A 16,115-nucleotide genomic window follows, 5' to 3' on the forward strand; every position below is an offset into this window, starting at 1 on the left:
CCCATCGGAGGGGGAGTGTGCAGTTGCCATGACAATTATCCGCTTTTTTTCAGGTCAGGAGCTCGTAAAAAAAAGTGTGAATTATTTTCAGAGTTTGTGAACGCAATTTTTATTGAAATATCCGCATTACTCTTAGGCAGATAATTGGAGGATGGGTTTATGAAAGGGGTATTAATTTGTATAAATGAAGTCAAATCTTCCATTCACCTAACCATACCAGCTGATAGGGGATTGGGAACTACAAAGCCATAAAACCAATAAAGAATGGGTCAATGAAATTAACATGGTTTTAAGGTCAATGTTACATGAGTATTATTGTGGAATTGTGGCTTTGCTTGCTTGGATTGTTTTCTCATTGTAGAGGATTTGAAGTAGGAGCTTGGTTTTTTCTATAAATATTTGTCATACATGTATGTGAGTTGACCAGATTGAATGGAAGTAGACCTGACTCGAAAGAAACAATACATTTCTGTTTTGACATCATTGAACATAAAAAATTTATTTATACATGCCTGATCAAAAAAATACCCCTAAATGGAAAAAAAATGGCCCTAAAAATAACTGATGATTTTTTGTATGTGTGCATTCACATCCATCCATACCAGATAAAGCTCTAATAGCACTTCTTGCTATGCAGTAAAATATGCACATTTTCTAGCCTCGTACACAAAAATCTCTTAGTTTGCATGCATGCTGTAAATAGTACCTTGACCTTGGAGAGATCCCCGAGAATAAACTATATATTTTGTAAAGTTCCTACTAATTCACTTTTTTTAAGTATTGAATTATTTTACTTTCACATTGGCGAAGTACCAAATGCTTTTCAGGAATGCCATTTGTACATTGTAAGTGATTGACCGCAAAATCAAAAAAATGTTTAAAATTACCTAATTACATTGGCTTAAAAATTACTAAGGAATTCCTCTTTTAACATTGTACTGTAAGTAACCATAACAACCTTCATATTGATTGGACTTTCCCTGAGATATCAAGAATGGACTTTCCTTCTAACGGGACAGGACAGTGACCATGTTGAATAGCGCCATCTCGAGGTGAAATTAGGAAAATAGATAACATGATATCGACCAATAATTGATCATTCTCTACGGTACATACGTAAAAATGTTCTCTATTAGATGCATTTTAAATTGTTTTCCTTTGACACCTTAAGACCCCCTTTCCCAATTTCAACTCATGATGGCACCGTTCATTGTCTTTTCTAAAACATTTGTGTTACCTTGGAAACCTGCAAGAGAGTCCCAGATCACAGATGATGGCCTTGATATCCAAACCAATTCTTTTGATGAGAATGTTCTGCGGAGATTGAGGAAGAAAAATGAGCGAAAATTAAACGCTGTACATGAATTATTGGAAAAAATAATAAAAACAGTCCAGAAAAATGATCAATTCCACACTGTATTATCATTTTTTTTCTCAATTTACTTTAGCAACAAAAATACAATGATTTCCTATCATACAAACATAAATAATGATTGATAATGCCACAAAATCATGAAGAATTTTATAACTTGATGCAAACTTTTGTAATCAATTGCTAATTGAGTATTTTCATATTTAACAACATATTGTGGATTTTAAAAACCCTTTTCATCTTACAACAAAATCTACAGAAAAACTTATTGAAGGTATCAGAGTAAAAAAAAACAGTATTAAGATCCATTTATCAATAGTATTATTTGGCGAGGTGAAAGGAATATTTTCATAGCTTTTACGTCTGTTCGGTTAATAAGAAAACAGAAGCGAGTTAAAAACTGTTCAAAAAGAGAGTTCACAAAATATATATATATATAGCTGGATTTACAGAAAAATACTAAGTGTATCACTTGTAATGTCTTCTGCTTTTGCTTAAATACAGTATATGCTCCACATCATGTATTCTTCTTTCTTATTTGATAATCAATCATAAGAACAGAAAAGACAAACTAATGAAGGTTGGGACTAGGGAGAGAGTGAAACTAGATGTTTGTGGTATGGTAAAAACGAGAACAGGTTAATACATTTCTACATTTGTTTATCATTATCTCGCAAGCATGTTTGAAAACCAGGCCTACTGTGGTTTAACCCACTCATATCTGTACCCACAAATCCAACTAAGAGTGAAATAAGGAAATGTGGAATCACTGACCCTTCAACAGTGAAAATATAACTTATGTCAGATAGATATACTGGCATATATTCACTGGACTGTTAAAACCTCACATTTTGAGGGCAGCTTCAAAAATGCTAAATTTGAGAATGGCAACAACGCTCATATGTGACTAGCCACCCTTAAACAACAAGTCGCAAGGGGAGGTTCTCCATGTACATGTATAGCCCAAATAGTAATTTGTACTTCAAAATTAAAAATGAGAAAATTAGCTCAATCTGAAAGTTATTCTACTTCTTCATCCTGTAAAAATTTGAAGTTAACATAGAAGTCAGGATGCAAGAGCTTCTTAGAAACCACTTTTTCTGGACTGTACAGAAGTTTCACCTAGATCGTACACTGTGCACATCTCATGCTTGAGTGAACCCGAACTTGAATTTTTTTTCTCTCTCTCCTTATTCTTTAGAGCTCTCACGTAACCTTTTTTAAGGCGCTGTCACACCTTGGCGTTTTAGACAGCATATGCCCGACGTATGAGGAATTTGGCGAATACGTTGGCGTACGTCGAATACGTTACGGGTAAGTTTTGCATACGTTAAAGAGTACGCTAAAACACGCTGGTATACGTCGTCATACGGCGAGGTCGTCGAAAAATTTTGTGCAAGCACAAAATTTTTCGACGTATGCCAACATATGGCTCATACGTCCTGCATACGCGGGCAATAAGTTGTAGGCAAGTTACGCGATCGTTGATAAACGTTGACACACGTTACTCGTAAGTTACTCATAAGTCGATGTACGTCGAGATAATTTCCAGCGTACCCTAAAACTTACTTCTAACCTATGAGTAACGTGCTTTGAACGTATGTGTAACTTAACTCCAACGTATCAGAATGCTCAGTAGTGAGCATATTATTTACTAACAAGCTATACTTACCTATACCATCTCATCAAATTGCTATTCGTTACCCTGACTCGAATAGCCACCGGTAAAAAACTCCCCGAAAGAGGCTAACTGCAAACAGATAGCCTGGGAAACCCGTCACGGGACGAGACCCATAAAACCCCCTCGCCACATATAAGCCTCCTCTTTCGTTGCCAAGGAGGGGCGAGGTCTGCTGGGGAGGACGGGTGGGGAGCTATAGGTAAGTATAGCTTGTTAGTAAATAATATGCTCACTACTGAGCATTCTGATTTACTACACTGCGCTATACTTACCTATACCATCTCATCAAATTGCTAGAATAGCACGGAAAAACTGGAGGAGGGGCAGAAACGAGACCCTTTCCAGACAAGTAGGCATAACAATGATAAAGAAACTGATTTACTATAAAATGGAGTAGTCTCCCAACTGGAGAAGCTACTCTTGTAATAAAGGGATAAGAATCATCAACCACGTTAATGAAAAATATCAACTGGAAATAGCCTAGGAAAAATTAGGACAAGACAAGAACCGCCAAGGCAAAACCTGTGTCTTGGCTATTACATCAAATAAGTAATAAGATACAAAGGTATTGAATAGGTCCAATAGGATGCCTGGAGGATCTCCTCCAAAGAGGTACCCTGAAAAGCGCCCAAGATGCTGCTATGCCCCGTGAATCGTGGGCTCTAAAGGATCCTGATAAAATGGCATTTTCTCCATCTGACCTGATCCCCTGCACTAACCTTCGAGAAATTGTAATTGGATTAACAGGGCTGTGAGGTTCTATTGAACTAATGAACAGTTGGTGGGAAGTGCGAATGTACTTTAATCAATGTACCACTTTAAGGCACGTACAGGACAACATAACCTATCTTCGGAAACTGACGAGAGACTGTAAAATCACATTGTTCACCCCAGGACTTGAACCTGGGACTCCAAGGACGCTAGTCAAGTGCGTTATCCATTCAGCCATGATATCCCCCTAATGGTTGGAAGAACAACATCACAGGATTTAGGGGTTTCTTTTTCTTAGCTAGGAAATCAGGTCTAGGGATCAAGCGGACTCTGTCCTTCTCCCAACGAATATGACCCGGTCTCACCGTGGTGCATGAAGCAAACTACGTCTTAGACTTGAAGCTATAGTCAACAAGAAGGCTGTCTTAATGGAAAGATCAAGAAGGGAGCAATTATGTATGGGTTTAAAGGGGAATTTGGCTAGGGCACCGAAGGACTCTTGGCAGGTTCCAATTGGGGAAGAGTCTTCGGCTGGGAGGAATCTGTTAAGAAGGATCTTGTTAGTCTGGTAAGGACAGCTGAATTGAGGTAGTTTCCCTATTATAGAAGCCTGAATGAATGGCTGCTATGGTTGACCAGTAACCCCTTATAAAAGAGACTGATAAACCTTCATCAAATAATAAAGGAAATAAATCTGCTATCTGACTTAAAGAGGCAGAAATTGGATCAATTTGTAAACTGCCACACCATCTGAAGTATCTCTGGAGTCTAGAATCATGAGTGTTCTAATTATGATGTATATTCATGCATTCATTGTTATCTTAAAATTTCAGTGAGCTTCTCGTTTACAAATGACATTATGCAAATTTCCTGTAGAAAAAATTTTATGACACTGATGGATTTCAATATAGTTACGATTAATTGGACGATTGATTGGATCAATCGTAACTCTTTGTAAGACAGGGCCCTGGTTTGAGAACAAACCTGTCATATCATAAGATATAACCTTTCTGGTGGAATCCCTAACAAATCTAGAATTGTCTTTTCTATCCTTTTCAAACAGTTATTTTGGATGGAAACCTCTTTAAACAGCACTTGCTCAACCCTTTGATAGTTGTTGGATTGCTGCAAGGTCCATAGCGACTTTTTGATATCAGACAAGGGCTTCATGATCAAACCAATGACATTTGCATAGTAATGAATATCATACAGATGATGTGGGGCTTTGTGGCCCTGTGGATTAGTCTTCCAACTTTGTAACAGAGGGTCGTGGGCTCGTATCCCAGTCATGGCATAATTACCTTCAGCAAATTTTTTTTTTTTTTTTTTTTTTTTTTTAATCCACATTGCGCAGCACTCAATCCAAGAGAGATGAATGGGTACCTGGCAGGACTTTATTCCTCGAAAACCCAGGGTAATAATATCCAGGTCTTTGGAAATAATGTGATATGTGCTAAACAAGAACTGATTTAATATCATTAACCAATTCCTAATGAAAGTTGCAGGCAAAATATATGAGATACCATATTGGCCTTCAATTTGATATAGGCAAAAAATTGACCACCCCTTGTACACTTTCAGAACCAGTTAGTTGGATCAGTTGGTAGAATGTACTTCTCACAAACAGGTGTGGGGGGGGGGTATTTGCTACCACCCTGTTCGGCGTTCAACATTTAGAGTATAGAGCCTCATCGGTCTGGAGCTGCACAGTGGCTGCCGGGCTCACAATAAATTGGGTAAAAAGAATTTTGGAATATTTCTAAACTCAGATTTCTATTACGAACATTAAAATATTATCTTAATCACAATCCCTGATTGAGAACTCTGGGATTGTATGGGAATCTTTATCATTGGAACACACAGTAGATTTATGTCATAAATATTTCCAAGGAGAAGCTGATATCATTATGGCAAGTGTGGTAGAAACTGATGGACAATAGCAGCAATTCTTAAGGGTTCACCACCCTCAGGCCTTGGTTTGAGATCTCAAGACTGTCTGAGCATCCAAGGACCACTCCATAAACCACATCTACAACTTACTTCTGTCATTGCTTTATAAGCCAAAAATAGTGTAGATATATACCTCAGATGCCACAAAATTATCAAGAATATTACTAGGTCTACATTCTATACAAGTGAACGCAACTTTGTAAGTAACCCAAGTTTGGCAAGTTTTACCATTATGCCTGTATGATTTGCCTGGTATGATTTTGACAACCTCATCCATCACCACTATTTCCTCCTTTCTATGTTCTTCTGATATGAAAGGATTTTTTTTTTTTTTTTTTTGGGGGGGGGCACATGAACACCTCAATATTACATATTGCTGTGGGCTTGGAACAGATTTCAAATAATGAAAAGTAAAGGCAAAGAAATAGTCTTCTCCCTACTGCTTGTGGGGAAGGGTTAGTGTTAGATTGTCATAAGTCTGTGAGTTTGTGACTCTAGCAATAAGTTCTTGTCATTGGTAGAGACTCAGTCCAAGCCGCTCAGCCTCACTACGAGCGGATATCAGATACCCCTAGTACATCGCGAAAACCATACCGCTCCGGGCGGCCACGGCCACGTCCAGCGCTGCAAACTGTAAGCTGATAGTCGGCTGAGTGGTAACCAGTGCCGCGGCGAGGGTTACGGCCCGATCTAGTCTACCTCGCTCCCGCATCCCCGACACGGAAAGCAACGACCGGGGCCGAAGGGATGCACAAAAAATCCTCAAAGTCTTGAGCGGCAAACCGATAAAAGTTCGAGACTTCTTTACTGATGGGTATAAGCCGAGAGTGTTGCTTATCTGGGAGCGGACGTCCCGAAAGCAGGATCTATATACGGAGCGTCCATCTTGATCGCAGACGGACGAGTTCAGGCGGAAGATTGACTTCTCTCTCGCTCATTTATTCGCTACGCTACTGGTATACTGTTTTCGGCCCGCAGATGAGGGCAGTATTTAAAATGCATGTTCCCACTAGTCGGAGTATCGCGTTTGAGTAAGCCAGAACTCTCTCGTACCCCTAATGGTGAATCTCTTCGATCGAATCCCATTTTCTGGGCAGCTTTCAGGGAATGCAAGGAGCTGCTATAAGAATTTGATGGGGGGAAATCGCCCCCAATCTCTTCTAATGAATTGGGTCGGTGGTAATCGAATTCCGAATCAGATTCTCCCACGATAAAAAACTCCTATTATCTACGGCTAGTACGAGGCGAGTTATCATTAGCCCCAACTCCGCGATCTGTATGAGGCGATCTAGGCCTCTCTCTCTACGTCTAGAGCATTGAATTATGGTCTAGAATGAGTCGAGTTTTCATTAGCCCATTGTCTCGGGCGGCTCGGGATGGGTCGATTGCAGCACCCGATGGGGGAGGACCGCCTACAAGGCTTCCAAGATCCAACTACTACAATTGTTAATACTTCCTCTTTATTATTATTATTTTAAACCGCATGTACGTAGAATAGATCTTAATTCCACAGCACTGTATGAACTCCTGCACAATTCTACAAGTACGATGATACACCAACCTGGTGGACTGTACTATAGATAACTGATGATGACCCGTCTCGGCGGGGTCTGGCAATGAATGGACTGACCGGTCACAATCCCGGGCCAGTCGAAGCTTCTTATAAGAAATATAGGGGTTGTAGTGGGTCGTTAACTCGAGCCTGATTGTCATTAGAACACGAGTGGTCATCGCGAGGCTTCTTCTTGCCCGCCCTAGTCTTTGATGAGGAGCTACCCCGATCGGAAGGAGTGTAAACAGGCTCTTCCGATTTATCCGTACCCTTGTCTACCTCCTGCCTAAGGGGCTGGGTGTCTGATTGTGTAGTGTCATTAGCCGGCGTTGTCTTGGCCGGGTTATAAGTGTTAGACTTCCTATTCTTCGGCTTTATCTTGGCCGCCTTATCATCGTGCTGTTATTATTTCTCGGCTTTGTCTTGACCGAGATAAAGGCCCTCGGCTTTATCTTGACCGAGTTGATCTCCCCTTTTAATTGAGATCTTTTGGGTTGGGGGAGGCTTTGGAATTAATAATGTTTAATTCAGTTATTTCTTCAGACATCGTGATTCATAAAAAAAAATTGCGCGGTGGCTAAACGTTTCGAGTGTACTCAACGACGTCGCGGTAACGAAAGAGGAGGCTTATATGTGGCGAGGGGGTTTTATGGGTCTCGTCCCGTGACGGGTTTCCCAGGCTATCTGTTTGCAGTTAGCCTCTTTCGGGGAGTTTTTTACCGGTGGCTATTCGAGTCAGGGTAACGAATAGCAATTTGATGAGATGGTATAGGTAAGTATAGCGCAGTGTAGTAAATATTGACGTATGAAGACGTGCTCCGGACGACCACAAAACTTACTGAACGTGTTTATAACTTACAGCTACCGCATAATGGCATATTGACAACGTTTATAGGAATTGGTATATAAAGGTGGGGTTCACAGGAGTTTTCTTCGGCATGGCGGTGGTGTTGATATGGTGATGTATCATGCGATTATGATTTGAATAGTCGAGCGGCAGCCTTTTTATATGCTACGACACGTTTTCGTCAGCGATACGCTGCCGCGCGCTATGCGTAAGTTAGGCTATTGTAGGGCATAAGTTGTGTACGCCAGCAAAACGCTAAGCATTCGTTGGAATACGTTACTTATAAGTTAACGAAGCGTTCGATATAAGTTACTAATACGTTATGTATACGTCCAACTCGTTATGAATACGCTAAGTATACGCCCAGAGTTGAAAAAAAATATCAAAGTTCAGCATATGCCGACGTTTTAGAGAAATTTTGATACGTCGGGCATACACTGTCTTAAACGCCAAGGTGTGACAGCGCTTTTACATTCAATCAATTTCTTGAGTGAATTATGGTAAATCAATTTTGAGAGTTATATATCATCTTAAAGGTTAAGAAGTACTCTTTCAATCTCAATAAAAATCTAATTTGGGGCTTTAGTGTTGGTTTTGGGGTGTCAGGTCACATTCCTTTACCACAAATTTTCTTGGCTAAAGAAGGTTGCTACTGATGTTATAACTCGAAATTCATGCTTGTTCCAAGCTGTTCTCAAAATATAAACTTTGGGAGATGCGAGGTTTTAACAGCCCAGCGATGATAAGCTATTTACAGAAGGAATATAGTTTCACTAATCATTTAGTGACATCCTATTAATTTCAATTTCATATCTAAGCTAGGTAAGTCTATAGTTGCATATCCTTGTACAGTACGTGGTCTGTTCAAATATTCCTACTTCAGTAGATTACAGGGCCCCAATAACAGTTACTATAAGTATTAAGGCAACTTTGACATCCATGGCCGGTTCCATGTAGTCCTTGATATTGATTGGTTATTGGACATTGCTACCATGTTGTTAATTGGATGGTAAAGATATCATGCATGTAGGGGTTGCTCGCTTTTCATCAGGAGTCGTGAGAAGGGGTGCCCCCAGTCCCCCAGTGCCCCCATACCAAAGCGGGTCATTGAAAAGGGGGGATGGCTGGGTAGGCCTACTGATAACACTGTACAGGAAGGATATTTAAACCAGGAAACTGAGCGTCTCATTTTTTTTAGGATTACATTTCCACCTAAAATACTCAAGATCATTATTCAAGGTAACAGAGATACTCAGTTTCATAATCCAAGAAATTAAATAGTATGTCCAAGAACTACATGTAGTACACCCGGAAAGTGAACAGTACTGAACACTCAAGCATTCCATATACTGTATGTACTACCTAGTACATTCATTCTCATTCCTTATAGGGGAATTTCACCCCGAAATATTTCTTTTTTCTTTCAAATAAAGTAGAAAAGTGAGAGGGTTTTAAATGTTCTCCAAATAATTTTGAATGTTCTTATTTTCAAAATTTTCAAAATAGAATTCCCTTTTTCCCATTTTTTACCCAGTGTCAAATGTCAACAAATCTACATCATGTACATGAAGATAAATTCTCTTCTGTACTTTGAAAACATCTGTGTGTAAAGACATTTATTCAAAAGTTGTAACTCTGCTGGTAGACATATAAAGGTGTATGAACCCAAGCCAAGCTACTCGAAATTGTAGGGTGCACTTGAGTCGATTCTATCCCACCAGCCTGGCAAAATGATTTGGTGTGGTTTGGTTTTATTCGCAATTTAAAAATACATGAATATAAACAAAATAAACACGATCAAATAATTATATACAATATATTAACAAAAATAAAACTTAACAATGCATTTAATACAAAATTAAATATCGCAGGGATAACCCCATTTCAAATAGCCAACCGTTCTTCCCCAGGGTCATTGCCAAAAATCAGAATGTACCATTTTGGTTTTCCTAATGTTGATGTACTCCAACAATCAGGGGGGAGGGTTCATGAAACAAAAAGTCAGTTATTTTCAATGACTATTGTTATAAGCTACTGAAATCTTTGAATCTGATTGGCTGAGAGCAAAGTAGGAAAAGAAGAAATCACTGGCTAAACTCTTCACATAATGCTCTCAAAGATGTAGGTGTGCAGCTGTAATAACCATTCAGTCCCCAATGTCACTGAGCTATATTTAATATCAAAAGGAAAAGGGTTGTACTGAACAAAATATTTCAAACATCATGCCTAACCTTGTATAACAAGCTAAAAAGAAATCACATATTTACACTACTAGAGATGGACTTTCCAATCACATCATTCTTTAATTTATTCAAAAATTGTGGCAATCCACACTTTGCCACTCACCACCCAGTTGTTATAAATGGGTCCCCGATAGGATGCGAAAGCCTATGTAGTATGCCTAACAATCGAGTCTTGTTGGAATGCTCCCAAGGGAGTGGTGACGGTGCATACATTGTATGCGGGCATGCAAAGATCCAATGACCGGGTAATAATCCATCTGCAAAGCGCTTAGAAACATCATTCTGATGTGTTAAGCGCTATATAAATGTGGAATATTATTATACTCTTTTTTTCAACCCCTTTTTCAATTGGTGGAGGGGCAGTCTTAATGTTGGAGGCTAAAAGCCCATACTTGATACATGTAGATCACTGCACATACATTTCAGCTTTTCCTGTATAACTGCATGAGCACGAACATTTCCCTTTCATATCCATGGACTTAATCAATTAATCTCTGAAAACATATTGCACACATAACAATGACAGAATCCCATGCCATTAAATATGCAACCAAGCAGAGCAGTATCAGATGCAAACAGTTCCCAAATATAATACATTCCAAAATTAACTGGAGAAAATGTTTTTCAAATAAATGATTTTGCCTGTCGAAAACAGGAAGAGGGGTTGTTAAAACTTTTCTTTTCTTTACACCTCACTTGAAAAATATTCACCTCGGTATGTAATTTGTATTGGAAATGACAATTACCTTTTCTTTTGAATAACATATTTCTGAATCTAACAAAACATACTTGTAGTTTTGTACGAATGTGTTCACATGCTAACAATATGGCAGAGCAGGAAAATTAATCTTCAAAACACTATATGGAGTTTTGGAAACTACATGATTTACCAAATACCATTATTTAAATAATGCTCTGAAAGATGGTTATTGAATATTGAAATTAAGGACTGATTAGAATCCTGGAAAAATCTGAAGATGTCCGAATTCAGAAATAAATAAACTTTAAATCAACAGATATAAGATTTGTCTGCTGATTTAGGTAAACAATATTTTTGTATCAATTCACATGAAAGAAATGTATGTGAGACTATTTCATAGCAAAGTTATAAACTTCAAACTGCTCTAACTTCAGAATTTAGTCAGATTGAACATTGTTACTGTTTTGCAGCCAAATTTGGCAAGAAAACAATAAGGATTTCCCCCTGTATGGTCGTCCATTGTGACATTGTATTCTTGGGAATCCCCAATCAGCGGTTCTTTCAGTTTTGACGGAATTGCCCTGTGGCTCTGATATTTGTCATATTCTGCTTCAAAACTGGATTTTTTGTTTTTGAAGTAGAGGGATTTAGATTTGAGACAAAACTTCTGCACGGCATTGATTGGTCAAAAACATTGTAAATATCGAAAATGCTGTTATACTATAGTAAGCTTGATCTGCTTTGGTTGCCCAGATGCCCAATACGTTAACACTTTTTCTATAAATCGTTTCATTCTCAGTGTAAAATATTATCAATTATGTATTCTTGAGACCATCAGTAATCTTTCAGTTCTTTTCAGAATGGAAGCGCTGTGGTGTAGCGGTTCTGACTCTCGCCTTGTAATCGGAGGGTCTTGTGTTTGAATCCCACCATGGCCTAGCATCCTTTGGCAAGCCATCAATCCACAGTTTGGCACCCTCACCCAGGTGCTAATTGGGTACCAGTAGGAAACAACTGTCATTGCTGTTGGGTTAGCAAGTGTGCGCCTAACAGACTGCTTAAAATGCTATGAATCCAGTGACCTGGTAATAATAATTGTGGAGTGCTTTGAGCAGTCGTAGATTGATAAAGCGCTATATAAAGGCCAATTATCATCTTTATTCTGTATTTGAGCAGGGTTTTTTTATTAAAAACATCATTCATAAGTTTATTTTATCATGAGATAATAGTACACACATATACCTGATATGGACATGTTTCGTCTGTCATATTTCTGTAAAATGAATGAATTGCATTTGTGTTCCAGTTTGAATTAAAAAAAAATTAAGAAAGAAACAAGAGAGAGCCTCGCTCTGTTCCTTTCAACCAACTTACTGAAGATGTTAGATCCCTGTGCATAATAGCTTTCTTGTGTAGGTAGGCCATGGCTCCTGCAATGTCCGACGCTAAACCTATCCTAGCGATCCAAGAGAGATAGACTTGGCTGTCACAGAGCAGATCTGTTAACGTTCCTCCATTGACATACTGGAATTATACAAGTTTGAGAAAAAGGATACATCAACATAAAGGCACGATAAAAAAAATTGAGATACTGAAAACCTTTATACAAGCAAAAAAAAGGAAATCATTACTACATGTAGCTACTTTTTTACCTGATTATATGCAAATAGCATAAATAATTGGTACTGCATGGACGGAACTTGAAAATCTTACAAGCAAAAAGAAAAAAAGGTTATCACTAATCAGACACCAGTTTTATTCCTCATTAATTTTTTCAGTTTTTTTTAAGTGTCTTTCAGACACGGGTGTAGATCAATCATTTTTATTGAACAAACCTCCCCCTTCCTTTCACTTGTTCTCTTTCTCCTCTTTCCCTTTCCACATTCCCATTTTCCGAACCTCAACTTGATCTATCAACAGACTGGCCTCAAACTTTCTTCTGAAAACACCCATCATGTCATGAACACATTGACATTCAAACAAGGAAGGCTCCTGTTGGATGTCAACATCAATTAAATGTCATAAGGTTCATATTCCTACGGTTCTTGAATAATATACACTCAAGCGAGGTAAAAAAAAAGTAAAAGGAACTCTTTGATCAAAGAGTAATGAAGAATATCATAGTCCCATCAGTCAACTCCCACGATAGCTCAGTCGTTAGAGTGGGGGTTTCGGATTCCGGTGACCCGGGTTCGATTCCCACTTGGTGCGCTTGTGCCCTTTTGATAAGGCATTTATCCTCATTACAAGGTCCCTCGGAGAGGACCTTAAGTCGTCAGTCCTCCAGTAGCTTGCTTACAAGCATTCATGCTTTCTTAGCAATCAGGTAACCAATCAACACCATTTACCATTCACCATTCACCATTCACCATTACTTCCCCGATCAGACGACACCTACAATATGATGACTGTTTCAGTAGACAATAATGGATCAAGTCTTGTCATTGATAAATGACTTGCCCAGCTTGAAGCCAGGACTAAAAATTAAAAATGAAATCTAGCTCCATATTTTGGCTGGGAGAAATATAATTTGGGCCAACCAAATCCACCAAACACAAAAAGTCTTTCTACAGGTGTAGATCACTAACCTTGAGATATAGGCCTACCAAAAGCTTTGAACCCTTTTCCACCCAAGTTAGGTCAGCCCCTGTCAGACGTGAAACACTTCTCTTTTATTAAACTGTAACTTCTAAGCTGCTTCTTTAAGATCCCACTCATACCATGTTGATATTTTTCTTCATCAAATTAGGAATTGTAAAATATTGGTTGATCAATTGAAAAGATTAAACTTGAATTTGAAAAATGATAATATCTGAAACAGCATCATACTTCTGTACACTGGTGGGTGTTTCATAAAGCTGATTGTTAAGTTACGCACGACTTTACACACGACTGTAAACATGTTCTTAGGTCCTAAATCAATTACATAGGGATATCACACAGCACTAGAAAGGATCACCAGTCGTGCGTAAATTCATTCCTATTTTTAGAACAGCTTTATAAAACACCCACCTGGTTTCATATTTTGTTTGAAATGTTTTAAATTATAAACTGCCAACAAAGAAAATATGTTTTGCTAACAGAAAGCTTGCTGCAGGGATGGCTGACATTGTCACAAGATAATTCAGGAATGGATGGAAATAGTAACCAAGCCAGAATATTGAAAGTGAAAGGTATGCTGGGGAGAAGGTGATTGATCATTTGACACATATGCATCAGAACAATTTACTAATCTCTGAACATATTTATTTCTGGAAGACTGCTTGATTGCAAAGTGTGATGAATTATTGATGGACAGATTTAGAGTGTGAATTAAAAGGGGCTGAGCGAGATGTTCTTAATAAGTTTGTGTTCCATAAAATGAGGAAATAGAATTGATTTTACGAACAAAACAAAACACTCAGGCTTTTTAAGAGACTTACAATTTAATACAATATTCACAAGAGCAAACATTTCAGGCTATAATAAGACATTTAAGTAGTTAATAGTGACTGTTCAGTTTGGACTTTTTAAGAGCAACTGCAAATTTTCTATTGTGTCCTCAAAAAGTTGATTTTATATTTATTTCTTAGGTTTGAAATAAACTTACAAAGTGATAATTGCAAAAGCAATTATGTACATAATTATATGTCATTGTTATATTATCTAATAGCACTGGACAAATCAATTTCAACAATTAGGTTTGAAATGAAATAGACAATATTAATCGTAACTTTTGTAAATAAGGCACTAGAGGAGGATTTCATTTCAAGGCCTATATTAGCAAGACTTCAAAATAACATTCATTATTCAATTATACCTTTAACAAGTTTAAAGGCAATGGATGAGTTAACGGTTCTTTGAACATTTTTTTCTATTGCACAGAAAAAGACAGGATACAACTGAAATGTGTTAGAAAATAAATATCAATTTTTGGTAGAATGGGGGGTTCACTTCCTTTAATTATATCTGACTTAAAGCTTCAACCAGTTTTAGCTAATATACCAGTGAGCTATGATTGACAGTGAAACTATAGGGATTTAAAATAAACTCTAGGGTAGCTTCAAATAGAAACAAGCTGAATATCAGAATTGTATTTCGACTTTGTCGATTTAAATTAAAACCAAACAGGTTGGAATTTAAATCATTTAAAAATTCAATTCTTTTAGGTTTCAAAATAAAACCAGTTATTGGCATATTCTGAATTCTTTTCGATTCCTTGAACATTAGAGTGTACGCTGGGATGAAAATTGAGAAAAGAAACTGCTTTTAGAAATGATATCACTCCCAGTTATTGAATTACTCCAAGGGATTTACCTAGTCCTAGTTCTGTTTAGATGTGTTACACTTGCCTTGTTTACAAGATGTCATTCAATATTTTAAAATCATTTCCTGGAAAAAAAAATCATTTCCTGAAAGGCGCCAACTGTGCTGTGCCTATTCTTAAGGAAATGAAGGCATCAATTCAAATCAGACATTCTCTTTCTTGTCCATTTAAATTTTATTTCCTTTTAAATTTTATTGCCTTATATGGTCATGATATTCAGATCTGTCTATGATACAAGCAAATCAGGCGTAAAAGTGCCTTATAGGAACATATAGGACCTTTCATTAATTCTTGTGTGAGGACTATAGGCAAAATATTTCTCTAAAAGCTAGAAGGGTGAAGACCAAAATAGTCTGTGATATTTGAATGCTGCTATAACGTATAGGTGCACCTGGCCCCGTTGTACAAAGAGTTACGATTGATCCGATCAATCGTAACTCTATGGAAATCCATCAGTGTCATGATTTTTTCTACAGGAAATTTGCAAATTGTCCTTTGTAAACGAAGGGGAACACACTGAATTACCAAGAAAACAATGAATTTATGAATATACATCACATCTGGAAAATACTTTGAACAAACATGCATTTTAGGTGTTGACCTTGCTGGCTTTCCATACATGCGATTGATCGGATCGATCACAACTCTTTGTAAGACAGGCCCCTGATCTCATCTCGAAAACAATTAATGGTATCCTCAAACAGTGCAAACTCTGCAGTCAAGGGGCACCCATTTCCCCGCGCACTATCACTG

The 16,115-nt window shown here is 37.9% G+C and overlaps 1 protein-coding gene across 1 annotated transcript in view; it reads right to left on the reverse strand.

Moving 5' to 3' along the window:
* LOC121423459 (dual specificity testis-specific protein kinase 2-like) overlaps positions 1-16,115 on the reverse strand; it is a 77,052-nt gene that overhangs the window by 10,045 nt on the left and 50,892 nt on the right. The window contains exons 5-6 of the mRNA XM_041618800.1: positions 12,431-12,580; positions 1,238-1,314 (exon numbers count right to left, since the gene is read on the reverse strand). Coding sequence (XP_041474734.1) covers positions 1,238-1,314; positions 12,431-12,580 — 227 coding nt within the window. The remainder of the gene's footprint in view (positions 1-1,237; positions 1,315-12,430; positions 12,581-16,115) is intronic.

This window comes from Lytechinus variegatus, chromosome 11 (assembly GCF_018143015.1).
Source record: "Lytechinus variegatus isolate NC3 chromosome 11, Lvar_3.0, whole genome shotgun sequence".
NCBI lineage: Eukaryota > Metazoa > Echinodermata > Echinoidea > Temnopleuroida > Toxopneustidae > Lytechinus > Lytechinus variegatus.